At 33.3% G+C, this 17,690-nt stretch overlaps 1 protein-coding gene and 1 pseudogene across 5 annotated transcripts; both read right to left on the reverse strand.

Annotated features, from left to right (window-relative positions):
• Positions 1 to 1,608: 1,608 nt before the first annotated feature.
• LOC149532923 (putative carboxylesterase 17 pseudogene) lies at positions 1,609 to 2,922 on the reverse strand (annotated as a pseudogene). Its single transcript, XR_016357067.1, has one exon. The product of XR_016357067.1 is annotated as a putative carboxylesterase 17 pseudogene (transcript).
• Positions 2,923 to 3,526: 604 nt separating this feature from the next.
• Positions 3,527 to 10,427, reverse strand: LOC149532924 (uncharacterized). Of its 4 annotated transcripts, XM_089804765.1 has the most exons (5): positions 10,201 to 10,427; positions 9,267 to 9,938; positions 9,023 to 9,122; positions 8,842 to 8,912; positions 3,527 to 3,806 (listed from the first exon to the last, which is right to left on the reverse strand). In XM_089804765.1, the coding sequence occupies exons 4-5, from the start codon at positions 8,889 to 8,891 to the stop codon at positions 3,581 to 3,583; spliced, it is 276 nt and encodes a 91-aa protein (XP_089660891.1). In that variant the 5' UTR covers positions 8,892 to 8,912; positions 9,023 to 9,122; positions 9,267 to 9,938; positions 10,201 to 10,427; the 3' UTR covers positions 3,527 to 3,580. The 4 variants fall into 4 exon arrangements, with proteins under 4 accessions (XP_089660891.1, XP_089660890.1, XP_089660892.1 ...); XM_089804764.1 differs by having other exon boundaries at positions 8,842 to 9,938; XM_089804766.1 differs by having other exon boundaries at positions 8,842 to 9,927; positions 10,201 to 10,340.
• Between the last annotated feature and the right edge of the window lie 7,263 nt (positions 10,428 to 17,690).

The following is a 17,690-nucleotide window of genomic DNA, read 5'->3' on the forward strand; positions in this document are numbered from 1 at the left end:
CAACTTCCACCTATTTGTTGGAAGATGTTTCTTCCATTTTTGGAGCAAAATTGGTAGAAGAAAGCAAAAACCGGGTTCTACGTTTGATGATCCAAACGCCCCTTTTTTCCTCCATAACCAGATTTTGGCCCTTGAAACTCTATTCTGCCCCGCTTCTTCTTGTAACCAAATGGGGCCTCAAAGTGCTCTAGAACACTATTTTAAGGGAAGCATCATTCAACTGAGATTTGAGCCCTTTTGGAAGCCTCTAAAACCTTCAAAATTAAGTTCCAAGTTTTTGTAACTCCTACTGAAAAAAATAAAATTAATATCTTCAAAACAAGACTTGATTTTGCAATGAAACTTTATTGACAAACTTATATAACCAAGGTGAACCTCTAGTTAGGATTATTCAATCGATCATACAAAAACTTATGAGGTTTTTTTTTATCATAGTACTCCTTCTTAGCTATGTCTTTTGGCTTGCCTAACCAGCCGAGAGACCCGAGGATACTTTCATGCTCAAGGTATGATTGTTTAGCTGAAGATGTATACTCAGGTTCATAGCGAGATAGAAGTTTTTGCTGCCTCAAATTTTTTTTAGGAGATTTTCTTACTAAAGATAAATAAGAATCTGCTGCTAAATTTTTAGCCAAGTAGGATCGTCCAGTTTCCTTAGACGCTATCAATAAAATTCGATTTAAAAAGGACAGTACTGGGTAGAGTGGGTAAAATCTAACGTGGTCATATTAGTGCTCAAATGAACAATTTGCTAAAAATAGTAAAATTTTCATAAATATAAACTTTGCACAAAGATATCCCTTATTGAAAAATTAGACAATATTTTTGGCTGACACAAAATTGCCCTTACACCTTGGATGCTCTTGCATAAAAAAGATATTCATGTAGGAAGACTTTCACTAATTATAGACATTTCATCCAAAAAAAAAACAATACAAACCAAAACACTCTAAAGAGCCATATGGGTTTTATGAATTTCAACCATTGCTCAAGATAGCTTCCAAACTATTGCTTAATAGATAATGCATCAAATAAGAAACAAGTTTCTTTTGTTAGTCTTTTGCATAATGCAACTTTACTTTTTTTCGATGTTTTTTTTATGTCATTAATTTCTCTCCGTAATTAGGATATTTTGATCCTAGTAGTGGTCATTTCTAGAGATTGTGGATTGTGATTATGCTAAGATTGAGGGCGATTAGGACACAAAAAGTGGTCAAATTGCACAAGGTTATAATTTAGGAAGCAACAATATGACGCTCATGCACTTGTCATCATTTTCATCTTTAAAGAGTTATTCACAAGTTGAGTCATAGCTTCCATTTTATATTGACATGGTAGATTCGATAAACATTACCTTTTTTCTTATTGTTTCACTATTGGAAGTTTGTTTTCATTCTTTGACGTTCCTTGGTTACTTCAATATTATAATAATAATATATACAACATCACATATTTTTAAAATAAGGTCAAACCGAAAAAAAAAACGCTTCTGATCGAGATAAAAAAGGATTGGAAATTCTATAAGACTATTTGGGCGGCCCCGAGTTCTATAGATATATTACTATAAAGAACTTTCAGTACTCCTTTGTGATCTCATAAGATAATTCGTTCAATAACCCTCTCAGCCATTCAATAGAACATTATATCCAATGAAGACGACTAAAACATTTTTAAAACGTTCGACAAAGCTTGCCTTGTGCTTCTACTACAGTAATACACCATCACATTATTGAGATAGATAATTTGGAAACGTTCAGCGCATTTTAACAAAGTCTGATATACGTTGTATAAGACGCAGAGTGCCTTCAAACTGAGGAAGGAAGATGTGAAAAGCATGCACCCCTTCTTCCTCCTCCATCAATTCCGCCTCCTTCCCAAAACTCCTCACATATTCATAAAACATCACGCCCCTCTCTTTCAGTTTGTCTTCACCTCCCACCATCACCAAAACCGGCGGTAATTTCAAACCAGGTTTCAGGGGCGAAACCGCTGGATTACAGAAGGGATGGTCTCTAGTGGACCCCACGGGAAGAGCCAACCGCCAAATGAACTTGTCGATTTCTACCAGCCTCCTCATCTCTTCCCCTTTCTCTGACTCCACCATTTCCTCACTCCCAAAGAATGGGTGAATGGAAATCACTCCCTTCACTAACAGCGGACTCAAGTCCACGTCAGCAACTCGCAGTCCGACGTGGTAAGCGATGTTACCTCCGGCGCTCTCCCCCGCCGAAACGCACCGGGAATAATCCACGACTCCTGGCGACAGCCACTCCTCCTGCGACTCTGCCCTCCCGGCGGCATGCTTTCCGACCCATTCCACTGCCTCCGTGCAGTCATCGTATGCCGCCGGCAACCGGTGCTCCGGCGCCAGCCTGTAATCCACCGATACTATCACTATCCCGGCGGTTTTGCATAAACTGTGGAGAAATGAGTGGTATTCCACCCACGCGGTAGAACAAACCGCGTATCCTCCACCGTGAAAATAGATCAGCAAAGGCGGTTTTTCAGCGGTGGTTTGAGGGTTGAATATCCGAGCCCAGACGCCGGTTTCCGTATTTATAACGACGTCCTTTGATGCAACGCCGTCCGCGAAATTTGAAGAGGCGGGCGCGTTGGGACGTGAAAGGCGCTGAACAGAACCATCTGAGAAGAGCTTCATGACCCCTTCTACTTCTCCCACTACTTCCATTCTTTCCGCAATACCAACCTTTTAAGTGTATGGGGAATATTATATAGCCTCATCATTTGCTGCTCCTCCCCTTTCTAGAAAAAGTCCCCATCCAATTGGCCGATCGAATTTGCCTGCTTCACGTGTCTTACCCTCCTCAAAGATTATAAAATTACAAAACTATACTATAATATTGCGAATAAAACAAATTGTCTCCCACAAGCGTCTAAACTATGCGCCTCGGTCATCCAGAAAATTCTGTGTAACCAAGGCTAAATTGCTTTCCTTACGAAATATCTTCTACGTAAGGGTTGTAAATTTTCTTTCTTATAACGTCGATTTTTATGTATAATTGCGAGAAAAAACAATATCTGGAATCTTTCAGTCGTTTTCGTTAAAACAACATCTGAAAGAGATTTAATGAATAATATTTGCTAATTAGAAAGAATAATGTAAACAATGTTAGATAATGAAATCGATTCAAATTTAACTTGTGTTTTTTAAAATAAAGCAAATCTAATATTTAGTTACTTGCAGTTATTCAATAAGATTATATATTCAATCTTTTTCTCATTTTCATTAAAATAAAAATCTTAGGAATTAATTTGAAGAGAAGTATATTAATTGTATTTAGAAATAGTTATGTTAAAAATGTGGACAGATGTAAATATTAAGACAATAAAAACAAGAGCTCTGTCTGAGCATGAGTCCCTGCCTATTGTAAGGAAAGGGACATATTTTGAGTTTATGAGTTATTATTAGTTAAGGTGTAGAATTTTAACAAGGTTCATAAATTATTTTAGTCCATATATAATTAGATGGAACCTGATTTGGGAGACTTCTGTTGGACAATGAAGAGACATAAGAATTGAAATATAAATAAAACTGATTTGGGAGATGTTTGTTATACATTTAACATATATTAGAAACAATAGAAGCAATGGCTGATTCAATGATCTTTACAACAGCTTCATAATTCATAAACAGATTATTGCCTATGCCTGTGATATATGCCATGGATTTAATCTCCTCTGTGCCGAGAGACATGACTATGTCTTCAGGGGAATGATGTTGGCCTGTTACAGTTCGTGTGACTGCAAAAATTACTTGTGAAAGACGATCGTTGACATTTAAGTGCCTACAAGAAAACTCAAGTGAATGGGTTGCTGATTGTGACAAGCTAAAGCAAACAAACATTTAGTGTTTACAACCTTATAGGTAAAACCCTTTACTACTTAATAATAAATTTATTGCTGATATGATCTAAAGGAAGCAAATAGATGGCCTACATATTTTGAGATATTTTCTTCACAAGAATTTGTACATAAGTCAGCTTTTTCGAAATTTATTACATATTTTCAAAAACTGATTCTAGCTTTAGTTGAATCAAGTACTCACATCCAAGTTGAAACTAATATAGGTGAAAAAGAAAAACAATGTCAACAAGTTGCAAAAAGAAGATCAATGGGGTTCAAAAGAGTTGATTCAGTCATTATAGAGACTTACTAAGGTGAAATTGCATGAAATAAAACAAACATTACTAATTGCAAAATACAAAGCATTAAAACAATGTAAACACAACGAAGGGCAGATTTAAAATGGTCAGAATACAATCATTTCAACAATGTATAAAACATCATCTATTCCAATAATATATCTTGAATTTATCCTGTGTAAAGACAGATACGACAGATTTTATAAAAAATGAGCTAAAATCATAAATACTGAGCAAAAAAATTCTTGTAAGATGATGAAGACAAAATTTATAAATCATTCAATCAAGCAAACATGGCCTATACAAATGTCAAGGTTTTAAGTCCACCACTTATGATAAAATTTAAAATGCCAAAATAACATTAAGCATTGCTGGCAGGAAATATCTAGGACTGTCGAGGGCATGCTGCACAATCTTAGAAAAAAAATCAAGTATTCCATTAAGAACTTGTACAATAGTGAGAAAAGTAGGAAATCGCCCAAGCATAAAATTATTGTTTTGATCATCAAATTTGCTTGGGATTTAATGGAAAAGGTGTGGAAAGTTGTGAAAATCGTTAATGTCAAAAGTGTGAAAATCTTTAGTTCCAAGAGAGAAGTCCAGCCTCCCCATGCTTGGAAATTCCTCAAATGTTATCAAAGTCTGCAATGGAGTGAAATTCAAACAACAGAGAAAAATTAGTTAAGTCAAGGAAATTGCTTGGTCAATGATGAAATCGACCCAGTCTAGGATGAGGAAATTTAGCAAAGAAATATTAGTTAAGTCAAGGAAATTCCTTGGTCAATGATGAAGTCCGCCCAGTCTAGGATGAGGAAATTCCACAAATCAAAATGAAGTCCACCCTATCTATGGAAGAAATTGGGCTGTGAAAGTCGCAGAAGTGTGGATAAAATCCATAAACAGAACTGGAGTCCAACCAATTTCATGTTTAAAAATCTTGTGTAAGTCATGGAAAATTCTCAAGGCCAAGTAATGGCTGCCCAGTCTAGGATTCTAAAGAGATTTGAAATTTCGCTATGTGTTGATAAAATCCTTAGTCCTACAAGAAGTCCACCCACTCTTAGAAAAGTATAGATTAAAGCAAAAGGAGATGAACAGGTTTGTAAAATCCCAGACAAAAGCATGGAGGACCAAGAAGGAAGCTCTAGAAGAGAGCAAAGCCAAGAAGGAAAGAGAAAAATCAAAAGTAAAGAAAAAGCAAGAAATTTTGTCCAAGGAGAAAATTTGAGCAAGAATAAAACTCGCGGAAGTGAAAAAGCTAATAATACTTATAGTTATCCAAGATGAAGTCAACCAGCTATTCAAATCGACCAGGTTTTAAAACTCAAAGAAAGGGAAAAATCAAACAAAGAAAGAGAATAAAGAGGGTAGGCCGATCTCTTCCTTGATGTCCACAATTCCTATAAATGCATAAACTTGGCATTCGTTTATTCACAAGTTGAAAATCAAATCTCTGGAGTTTAATTTCTTGGCAATTTCTTTATTCTGATTTGAAAAGAAAGTTAAGGCATTGGATGATTTTCAGAATAAATCTTGGCACAAATCCAAGGTTCAATCAGAATTTTCATGTGTATTGGAAGTTGAAGACAGATTTCAAGTCAAAATTCCAGATTCTTGCAAACTTTGAGGCAGTTTTCTTGATAATTTTCTTAAGATTGACAGGTTCAGAATGATTTGATGCAAACTTGCAAGAAATTTCCAATCCAAATTCAGGTTTGAATCTGAAAGTTCTTAGAATTGGTGCAGATTCAATGTTATCTATTAGTTTATAACAGAATTTTAACAAGTGTTGAGCAAGTTCATTCTTAGCAATATCAGATTTCCACAATCGATGTCAATGAAGTCTTTCTTCTAGGTATGATTGTGTAATAGTTTCCATATTTTCAGTCCTAATTCTCGATTGAGAATTCAAATTTCAAAGGATTGATGATGAATTTTGGATGTAGAAATGCAAATTCAAAGCAGAAATAGATTTAGGTAGACTTAAGATTTCATATTTTGTATTCATAAACAAAAGTTAAAAACATACCCTCTCCTAACTTAGAATTTTTCATCTTCTCAGGAAGCGCATGTCAACCCCTGGAGGAATTTGTCACAAAGTACAAGTGAAGTTTTTGAACAAAGGAGCACAATATCATCTACAATCATTGAGAAAATAACAATGAAAGATAGTAATCAATGCCTCTATAGACTTAATAGTGTCACCAAAAGTTCTAAGTTCGTGAACATGGGAAGTATACCCAACAATATTCTTTAAACAAAAAGAAACTGTGCAACAAACTTTAAGGAAAAATGAATTGAGCTAGCAACATATCCAATTTCGTTTAGTCTTAGTGGTTCAGGCACATTTTCTAATTCTCCCAATCTTCTACGCTGCAAACAACTTATTTATCAAATGCAACTAATGATTTGTTCTCTTTTTGCTGGGTTTATATATTGCTTTGAGGGTAGTCTTTTACGTGTATGAAAAATTTAAAAATAGGGGTGTGCTGTAGTAGAATAGAAGGCAATTGGAATTGGATGTAATATCTCAAAAAAAATAGGGTTAGAAAAGGATAGATGTTTTAGAAACAGTATGATAATGGTTTCAGATGATATAGGACAACGTTTTATATAGCAGCAACTCTGTTTAGAGCAATAAAATTTGTAATTGATGATTATAATCAATATTTTATAGAAAACTTATCTTTTCTCTATTATTTTGTCTCTTGTTTATTTAAACATGGAAGAGCTTTGTAAAGCTTCAAGAAAATTGTCCAGAAATAAATAATCAGAGGGTTTAATAGCTTAAGGCTGAGGGAATATAGTAAAAAGACACACTCTTATCAATCGACTAATGACTTAAATAAAACATAGACAAAAAAATTTCAAGGACCAAAATCATAGGGATCTCATTTAATCAATCAGATCAGAATAGCCTAGCGCTTGTTTTATCATAGAATGTGATGTTGAAATAACATGCAAGAGTATCTACTAATTATATGGAAAGATGCATTGGCTCCTCTTGAAGGGATTATTAAGAGCCTTGGTTTGCTACCTACAAAATATAGAACCAAAATCTGGATGATGAAATGTTAAAACTGTGTGCTTCGACTTGTGCATTGGGCAAAGAGAATTGAAGTGTGCATGATGCTGAAGACAGAAACCAACTATTTAAATTCAGCCAATTTTAAACTATTGATAGTGCCAAGAAAAGAGCAAAGACAGATGTGGGTTGTTGTCTAGTTTTTTTTCTTCTTATACCTATGTGCTACTTATGTCTCATAATTCGAAAATATGAGTTTGGGTAAATTCCACAATCCTTTTTTTTGTTTCAAAATTGCAGAATAGAAGAAGAATCTATTCGAGCTTTTCAAATTGTTTCTGATAATAAAGATCTTTTGCATGCGTGGACAAAATTTGAAGTCAAATAAATATACAAGGGAACTTGAGTGTATAGGAACATTCTCCTTTTGAAACCTTGTATGATTGCAGAAATATTAAATATAGACGGGAACCTCTAATCTGGAAAATAAGGAAAATTATCAACAAATAATAAATTGGAAAGCCCAAGACGAACACAGCAGAAACACCCACTTAAAACAGAAAATTTTACTGAAGACAACGTTTTTATATAGATAGCAAAATTTTAGGCTGCATGTTTTCGACTGAATGTTAGCTGTCTATGCCTCAATGCAGGATACAAATTTCTAGTCAGGCAAAATAATTTTTACTACAGTATCTGTGACATATATGTATTCGATATTGTTCATCAAAGCCTTTCTATGTAGGCCAAAAATTTTATAATAGAAGTGATTTCTATCAAAAACATTGCTCGCAGCATATCTCCATGGTCTTAACTGGATTCACTGTGATTGTGTATATTGAAGCTTTCCAATGACCAAAAACCTCAATACAGTACAGCATACAACATAAGTTTACAGAAGATATAAAACAAAACAAAATTATTATATAATAAAGAAATGGGACATCAAATTTTACTAAGCCCATTAGGATAAAGATAATCTATGTCCTTAGCAATTCAAAACAAAAACAAAAAAAAATCCTAAATTTTTGTTCTTGAAATATAAAACAAATTTTAGATATTGTTAATATCCTCGATGCAGATAAAATGTTCCACAAGATCTATCTTGAATCAAAGTTTTACAATCTTGATTGTTCTGGGACAGTTTATATACATGTGAAATCTGAGCATATTCATCTTAGTACAGGTATACCAGATTTTGAATAGGTTTCTTTTATTATTTCAAGGCTTCTAGAATCCATTCATCAGCATATCAAGAAATTTTCAATGTACAACCAAATAAAAAAAAATCATAATTAAAACATTTTTAAGTCTAATGTGATTTCTCTAATTTGAAAAACAAAACCCCTGTCCACAAAACCCTAGCCTGCTAAACCCTTCTAAGAAAGCCTTGAAAAGTGAAAAAACATATTCAAATAGGATACTTATTAATCAAGGAAGGCCCTAGTTTTAAGAGCATTAAAAGCACTTGAATCAAGATAGGAAGAAACAATAATATGATTCCCTATTTTGATCATTTTGCCAATGCCTTTGGAATCATCATGACACTTCCCCAATACAAATAAGAAGCCCATGAAATACACATTCAAACTATGAGACAACATGATCCTTATTCATCAAGAAAGGCCATAGTTTTAAGGGCATTAGAAGTACCTGGATCCAAGAAAGTAAGAAGTTTCTATATCCCATATCATCATTTTCATAGCGTATGCATGTGTGAGAACCTGTTCCAAAATCCTTAAAATACGTTCATATGTTTACATCTTGTTTTTAAACTACTTAATATAACACTAGTAATTTCCATTCAGAAATACTCCACGTATTTAATCAACACCTGAACCAATGAACCAATAAAACAGGGGATGGAAGAAATTCTTTAACAGCAAAGTGCAGCAACTTCTTAACAATGCAAATATAATCCTCCTGCAGTGTAGCTGAGGTGAAATAAAAGAGATTACATAAAATGCAAATATAATCCTCCTACAGCATAGCCAGGTTGCAATAAAGTACGATAACAAATTTAATTTTCAGTATCAATCAACTGCTGAAAAAAGACCTTAAAACAATTAAATGGTTACCTGAGTGCCTGTCAAGAGAGAAACCAAAGATTGTTTTCATGGTATTGTAGTAAGAAGAATGAGATGATGTTGAATCCTTGAATATTAGAGAAAATATACGCAAAATTTCAGTAGAAAAACTGATCCCCCTACTTCTGATGATGCATAGCTCTTCCTCACTATTGCCCCCATTCAAATTGCAACCAAACATACGCAAAATATAGTAGAAAAGCTGAAAAGAAAAAGTCCAAACACAAAAACTAAACAAAAACATAAAAGGAGGCATGGCCATGCCAGAATGACAGTGGAAGGCAAACAAAACCAAAAAAAAAAGGGAATAGGGAACAATGTGCCCTGTTTCCAAATAAACTTTCTATAAATAGAAAGTGAAATGGTGCTTTTTAAAATGGCTATATGGGAAAAACGATCATTCCATGTATGCCCTCAATTCGTTTTCATCAGATGGCTCTGGTTGGAGTACCGTTGAGAACAAGATCCGGAGAATCTTTCTGAAAATCAATACATGCTTTTCAAAACTGACTGTTCCATATATGCCCTCGATTTCTTATATCATCCTGTGGGTCTGGTTTGAGTACCGTTGAGAGAGAAATAAGGACCATCATCGATTTGATTGCATCCCATGGCTATAATTTGACTACCGTCTGAGGCCTAGTCGGCTCCCCTGCATTTGTTCTGAATTTAATTTACTTCTTGTCAACTTCTTAACAAAAGAGGGGAAATCCATCAAATTCTATAGACAATATTATTTTGAATAGGATTTTTTATTATTGTAAGCTTCCAGAACTCATTCATCAATCCGTCAGCATATCAAAAAATTCTTAACATATTAATAAATGTATTTTTAAAACTCTACAATACCCAGAACTTACAGCCAAATGAAAATCAAAACATCTTAATTAAATACTTCAAAGTCCTCTGGCCACAAAACCCTAACCTGCTAAATCCTCCAAAAAATACTCGTGGAAGAGAAAAATCTCTCACACGCAATCGGACTACAGTTTCTGCCATAAAAACCTCTCATAAAATGGCATTTTACACTGCAATAGAATGAAAAAGAGAAACTCATTCTAAGATTGCAGCCACAACCAAGTTTGAGACCACTCATTCTAAAATAGAACAATAATTTTCATAGCTAATTTCATATCTGATGTTCATGATTGACTACAAAGCAAAGAGATATCAAATTTGTTTTATTCTCGCCCATCAAATCGTATTTCCGTACAAGTTTCAGGGTTCGCTGCAATAACATTAACAACACGCTAAATGCCCTCGCTCGTAACTTGCCAACTGGCTCCCTCACAATGTCGATTTATTTCCCCTTCTTTAAAACAATTAAACCACTGGAAAACACAATTGACCAATAGGAAACGAAGAAAAATAGAAATAAAATAGAAATAAATGTAATCAAAATATTCTATACCATAGGATATCTTTATTTTTCCTAATCCAAGCAAATTTGAAAGCATGATTAATAGTGTATATTTCAGATGAAAACAATAGTCTCTGCCTTTTAAAAGGCAGGGACTAACAAATGAAATCTAATTTTACATTTATACCACGGTTCCACTTTTTGTTTCAATTGTCTATTATATATTTTTAAATATTTAATGAAATAATTGTCTAATTTAAAAAAATAATTAAATCAAATATCTATAATTTATTTTTAAGTTTGTTTTAATTCAAAGGAAATAATATTAAGATTATTATTTTTAATAATGTCATCTAAGAGTTTGAAATAGATGATTTTACTTTTAATAAAAAAAATTTATTGTAAATATTCATTATTTGTTAGTTTGTCAAGAGAATTAGAATTATGAAGGCACTTTTTTTAACAATTTAATTAGAAGGGCCATATGACATGCATTTATATTAAGGAGTTAATAAGTTCAATCTTTTTCTATAAAGTAAATGTTTATTAAAATAAATGAATATTAATAGCTCTAACAATCTTCCTAGATAAGAAGTCAGAACTTCTTGACCATGGCTAGTCATTAATTTATGTTTAATCCTAGTAATTATTAAGCCTAAGGGCTTTGTGTTGGGAGTTTGCTCTCCAAAATATCTTTGTTCTACCAATCAAACAGATTTTACCTTTCTCGTGGGTAGGTACATGGAAAATATTGTTATTATTATATGTATTATTTATTATTCTTTAAAGCTTATCTATTTCATTTTTAATCTAATTTTCTTCATTATTTTATGGTTTAATCTTAATTCTCTCCATTGTCCCAAAAAAATATTAGATTAAGTATGGTACAAGTGCCATATTTTTTCTTTTTTAATTTAGTTATCTAGATCCAATTTGTTAATATACATTTACATTAAAAAGATTAACATACATTTAATATGAATTATAGAAATTTTATAATTATTTAATCTAGTTTTTAAAAATGAATACTTAAAATACAATTGAAGATTAAATGAGTACTTAAAATACAATATGAATTTATTCAATGATAATTAACGGAAAGTTGAATTTGTATTCTAATTTGATTGAATGTGTTAAGTGAATTCTAGTATTACAATGGTAAAAGTTACATACACGGGTTGATTCTCATTTTTCTTTGGGTTAATTGTAGAGTCTAATGTCTTAAAATATAATGAGATAACAATATGTGATACATGTTTGTGTTGAGTTTGACTCATTCACTATTCCCTATTCATTCTTATTTATATGACCTTCAAGCACATCCATATATATTCAATGTTATCCTTTCTATATATAAATTTAATCATTAATTCATCACATTATTAGCCTACATTTTCATCTGCATGACTATCCCTTGATATTACACATCCATCCTAGTTCATCTTATGTGACAATGGTCATACATAACACAAATGTAAAGGAAACAAATGTATGAAATATGTGAAAAGTAAATTAAACATACAATTACAAGGAACTAAGCACAAAAACTTAAATAATGTGTCATAACATCATGATTTAAATAAAGAAAAGGCTTTTGAGAAAAAAAAAACCCACAATCTTTTGTCAGCTTATCCTAAACAATATTTCCAAGCTCTTGAAAATATAGTATTTTGAAGTTTGTATTGTTGGTCTGAAGTGCATTTGGGATGTTGACCTAAGAATTATTTTATGGAATACTAGGCTTATAAGAAATAGGAGAATTTTTCAAGAAACATTATGATAAGGGATAGATTTTTTAGGATATGGTGGGAAGTGGGGTTGATGAGATAGGAGAAACATAAGAGAAGAACTCTATGTCGATTGTTGCATATTAGAAGGATTGGGAATAGGCTTGACCCTACTTCATGTGGTTGGATTAGATCACAAATATTATTGTCTCAACTTATATGAGTACTATAATTTTCCCTTTGGAAGAGGGTTGGATAAAGTTCAACTTTAATGGTGCTTCCAAATGCAATCTTGACAAAGTTGACAACAATGGGCAATTTTAAGATAATCAGGGCTAGCTTGTTGGCACATTTGCTTTGAAATTTGGTTTTAATTGAAAAATGTGGCAAACACTAGAGCTATATTGTGGGGAATGATGATATCTAGGGGGAAAGGGTGGAAACAACTCTAGATATAGGGGGAGTTAAACCTGATAATCAATATGATGAAAGGGACAACATCAAGAGTTGGAGAATGGAAACAATTTCATGAACAGTACTAAGTGAGTTATCTAATAATTCTTTTAAGTCAAGTTTTCTCACATCAAAAGAATAGGGAATCAAGCTACAAATTGGGCTGCAAATGTTGGAGTATGTAATTTTGTGAATGAAATTATCAAAATGTTGCAAGAGGATATCAAGTTGTCTCTGATCTCAAAGGTCATCCCCCTGGTTAGTTTTTTTTGTGGTGCAATAGGTCATTGTGATGCTTTATGTGAAGCATTTTTGGATTCATACATTGTCCTTCTCCATATAATGCTCAACTAGGTGTGGAAGCACTATGTTAAGCAATTCATACACGAAAAAGTATGCACACTCTCATCATATGTTTTTTCTAAAAATGTATCTTATTGTTTCACATGGAATGGATCAATCTTTTGCCTCCACACAAGCATAACAATGGATAAATTATCTAAAGAAAACATACAAAAAATAGAGATTTACCTACAAAATGTTTGGCACCAACACAAAGCCTCTTTACATACCAAACACTCTCTACTTTGATTATCTAACTAGATGTCCAACAAATATAGAGGTGAAATAAATTGAGATTCACATGTAGTCTTCTAACTATGTAGTGGAGTCATAGTCTCCTTACACTTAGATGTTGCCTATAATTTTCCATAAATCAAGATAAGACACCCAAATAGAAAAAAGTTATTCATGGTGGTAAAATAAATAGGGGCCATTTGGCTTTATTCTGATAAAAAAAATCTTCTTTGTTGAAAATTTGACATAATATGAAATTTGGTACAATCTACGACTGCATAGTAAAGGACACGAACAAAAACATTACAAAAAAGAAGTTCCCATTTTTAATCAATTCTAGATTCAATGATGATGGCTATTAGACTCCATGACAAAGGCGATGTGCAAAATTGCAAGAGAACTAACATGCGAGAAACCAAGAATGTTGAACAATCTTTAGATAAAACTTGAACTAGCACCTTCAACTAAAATCAAACTCGAATAACATGTTGGGATTTACCCATAATAATTCTATAAATGAAATCAAATTAGCATGATTAAAAATATTTATCATATATAATAAATGTATATAATGTACACAAAGGACTTTCATTTATAGACAAGGCACAGATATAAGAAAGCCATAACAAGCAAGATGGATGCATATAAATATACTATGTTATAATTAAAATTGCAACAAAATAATATATTAGAAAGGAATTCACAAATTTTCATTTATTATTATTATTATTATTTTCTTATAATATAAATATAAAAGTACCCTAAGTAGAATTAACAATAAAATGGTGCAAGCACTGTCAATAAAATGGTGTATTTAGAATTAACAACATTTATATTATTTCATATGATCCACACAAAATATTCTCCATGTTGGATCCTCCTAAGGGGTTTGCTATTTGGGATTTCATGATTGCATTTAGAGACATTGTTCTTAAGTACATTTCTTGGGAATTAAATTATGGTGATAAGATCAACTTTTGGGGTGATTCTTGGAATGGACAACCTCCTTTAATTGCAATGCCAAATGTTCAAAAAATTGTGTCAGTCATAGATGTAGAATGGGCGTAAACAAAGTTACAAAATGAGGGTATAACTCTAAAAATATTTCGGCCAAACGAGCATGAAGGTCCCAAACACGACCAAAAATACAAAATGATTATAAACATGCCATTTATCAAAAAGTCCCCCAAATGGGATACCTTAAAAAATTAATTAATTTTTTCCCTCCATATCCTCACAAGAAACAACATCAACAGAAGTTGAGGTCGAACCAATTTGCAGAGAATGTCCCCACCCGAAAACCAAACTTGTCACTGGTGCAACCTTCCAACCTAATTCCAAACTAGTAGCAACATCAATTGTATCATCTGTGACATAAGGTTTCTACCAATGCACCTGATTAGTAATGACTATGTCATCTGCCAAATCCAAGCCAATCGAGATTGGGAGCATGCATTAGAGATTGTACTAGTAAAGTGCTTGCACTTACAACGACACCCTTACCCATAGGAACTAATAATATAGTTGAGGCTCAGTCATTGCTTTCAGGATTAATTCTTCCCAAGAAACAAAATTTTCATCATGTGTAAATAGAAGGTGATTCTCAAGTTATAATATCAGCTTGTATCAAGAGACAATCATCTTCTTGGCAACTTAAGTATGTGCTTTAGAAAATTTGGAATATTATTGATTAGCTTCACGAGGTTACATTATCACACACATATATGACTATCTTAATAGTGAAGTACCAAACAATATATGTGCGTGATAATGTAACCTCGTGAAGTTGATCAATAATATTCCAAATTTGCTAAAACACATACTTAAGTTGCCAAGAAGACAATTGTCTCTTGATACAAGCTGATATTATAACTTGAGAATCACCTTCTATCTGCACATGATGAAAATTCCCTTTCTTGGCAAGAATTAATCCTGAAAGCAATGACTGAGCCTCAACTATATTATTAGTTCCTATGGGTAAGGGTGCCATTGTAAGTGCAAGCACTTTACCAATTCAACTCTAATGCATGCTCCCAGTCCCCATAAGCTTGGATTTCCTAACAAGATAGTGCATATCAGATGGTTTGGAACACTCTATCTAGAGATGACACTTCTTTTCTAAAAATCCTCTTATTTCTTTCCAGTGCAAGCACTTTACCAATTCAACTCTAATGCATGCTCCCAATCCCCATAAGCTTGGATTTCCTAACAAGATAGTGCATATCAGATGGTTTGGAACACTCTATCTAGAGATGACACTTCTTTTGTAAAAATCCTCTTATTTCTTTCCCACCAAATTGCCCAAATTACTAGTGCCAGAGCACATTTCCAAATCCCTACAAATAGGGCATTGGGGTAAAGAGTTGGCAAGGCTTTGTAACGCCCCGCTCGGGAACCCAAGAGAAATAAACCTAACATGTTACAATGTTTACTGAACTATTTTTTTTTTTGAAGTTTAAACAACATCAAGATAACATTAATGCAGAAGCAATATGAACATACACAACAAATACACATTTGCAATTATAGATATAGTTTCAATTCCTCAAAGGTTCCTTTACGTTGAGTCACATTTAATAATCTTAAATTAATTAGTTTAAGTTTCAAGTACAATGTCTCAAGATCATAAAAGAATAACAGATACATAGTCGCATAAGCAAATGCATAAGTATAAACAATACAATGAAAGTACATCCAATCAATAACATCCACTGCACATGTCACAGGGTATGTGAAAATAGATACTGTACAACAGAATACATGATAACATATATACTTCATCTAAAAAGAAGTCTCTGAGATAAGAAGTAAGAATGATAAAGGTACATCTTCTACAACGAACATCCAACAGCTGGCAATGTGAAGGGGAACCCAAATGGTAAGAAGGCACTACCTCCCGACCACGTGGTTACCTAGTCAGGCTTCCACTCCCACCGTGCAGGGAAGATAATGAACAATCCACAAACGACTATCAAACATAAAACACTCCTAGGCATGGAATACCTACTAGCCAAAACTATCTCAAAGGTAACACATACTACTCAAGAAGATAAAATAAACCAGAAAGAAAGAACACTCAATCCAATACTGACATCACATAACCAAACATCATACACAAACCAAGTATAAACCAAATACCAAGATCACAAGATAGAGTCAATGAAAGATAATCATCTCAAGTCAAAAGCCACATGTCAAAAGTACAACATAATGAAACACCAATCATCATCAATGAAAGTAAGTAACCACAATAAACACATCCAACAATAAATACACCACATCCAACAATAAGTACACCACATCCAACAATAAGTACACCACCAGAGATAAACAAAATCTACAGAGGAGACTCAGCTACATACTAGGGAGTGTCATCACATGGCTGCTTGAGTTACCCTGGACTGATCTCTTAATAGACCCCGGACCCTCAAGCGTTGAGTTACCCTGGACTGGTTACTCTGAACCCCGGACCCTCAACATCACACATATGGAAACTAGAAAGCCCTCTCAAGAAGACGAGGCACTCATCTCATTCCCATCCTTAGTCTATACAAGCACTAAAGGCATGGGTAGATCAAATATCTCTAACTTATCTTTTTAGTGTGTTTACCCCCCAATAAATTTTACTTACTAGATTATCACTTATTACATAACTTGCATTAGGTTACCCTGGTACTGACCACTTTGGGTCCCGGACCCCTATGCAAGCCACTCCCAAGTCACGTAACTAGACAACTTCTCCTAAGCACATAAAAACACAGTTGTGTCCCATACTACAACACTCATAAAGATCAAACTCGGTTCCTTAATAGGCAACCTGATAACAAGATGGTTCTCCCATCCAAGTCCACATAATTTTTCCACAAGATAAACCTCATAAATATAATCTCCAATATGAATCACAAAACACATCACAACATCTAGTCCTATAAATGGTATACAAGAAATCTCACAAAACCTCTGGCGTACGTCCTAGACTGGTCAACACCTAATCAACACCAAAAAACCCAAAGCATAGACAGTATAAGCAAAACAGTATAGTTTCATAGATTGGATTTGATTTAAAAACACAAAGTCTTGAGTCAAACAATAAGGTTTCTAGTTTTTTTTTTAGTGTAAGATTCTAGTAGATAAGATTCATTCGTTTACCCCTATAATTCAACCCGTTCTTACATTCCTATAAATTGCATAATTACCTCCATACATTTTTAAGTCAATTCTTCCAAAATAATCCAAGGTAATTATCTATTTAAACTATTAGATAACACTTATTGATATTAGAATAAGAGCTTATAATTT

This window comes from Cupressus sempervirens, chromosome 10 (genome assembly GCF_028749045.1).
Source record: "Cupressus sempervirens isolate cs-2001-9-10 chromosome 10, ASM2874904v1, whole genome shotgun sequence".
Classification (NCBI taxonomy): Eukaryota; Viridiplantae; Streptophyta; class Pinopsida; order Cupressales; family Cupressaceae; genus Cupressus; species Cupressus sempervirens.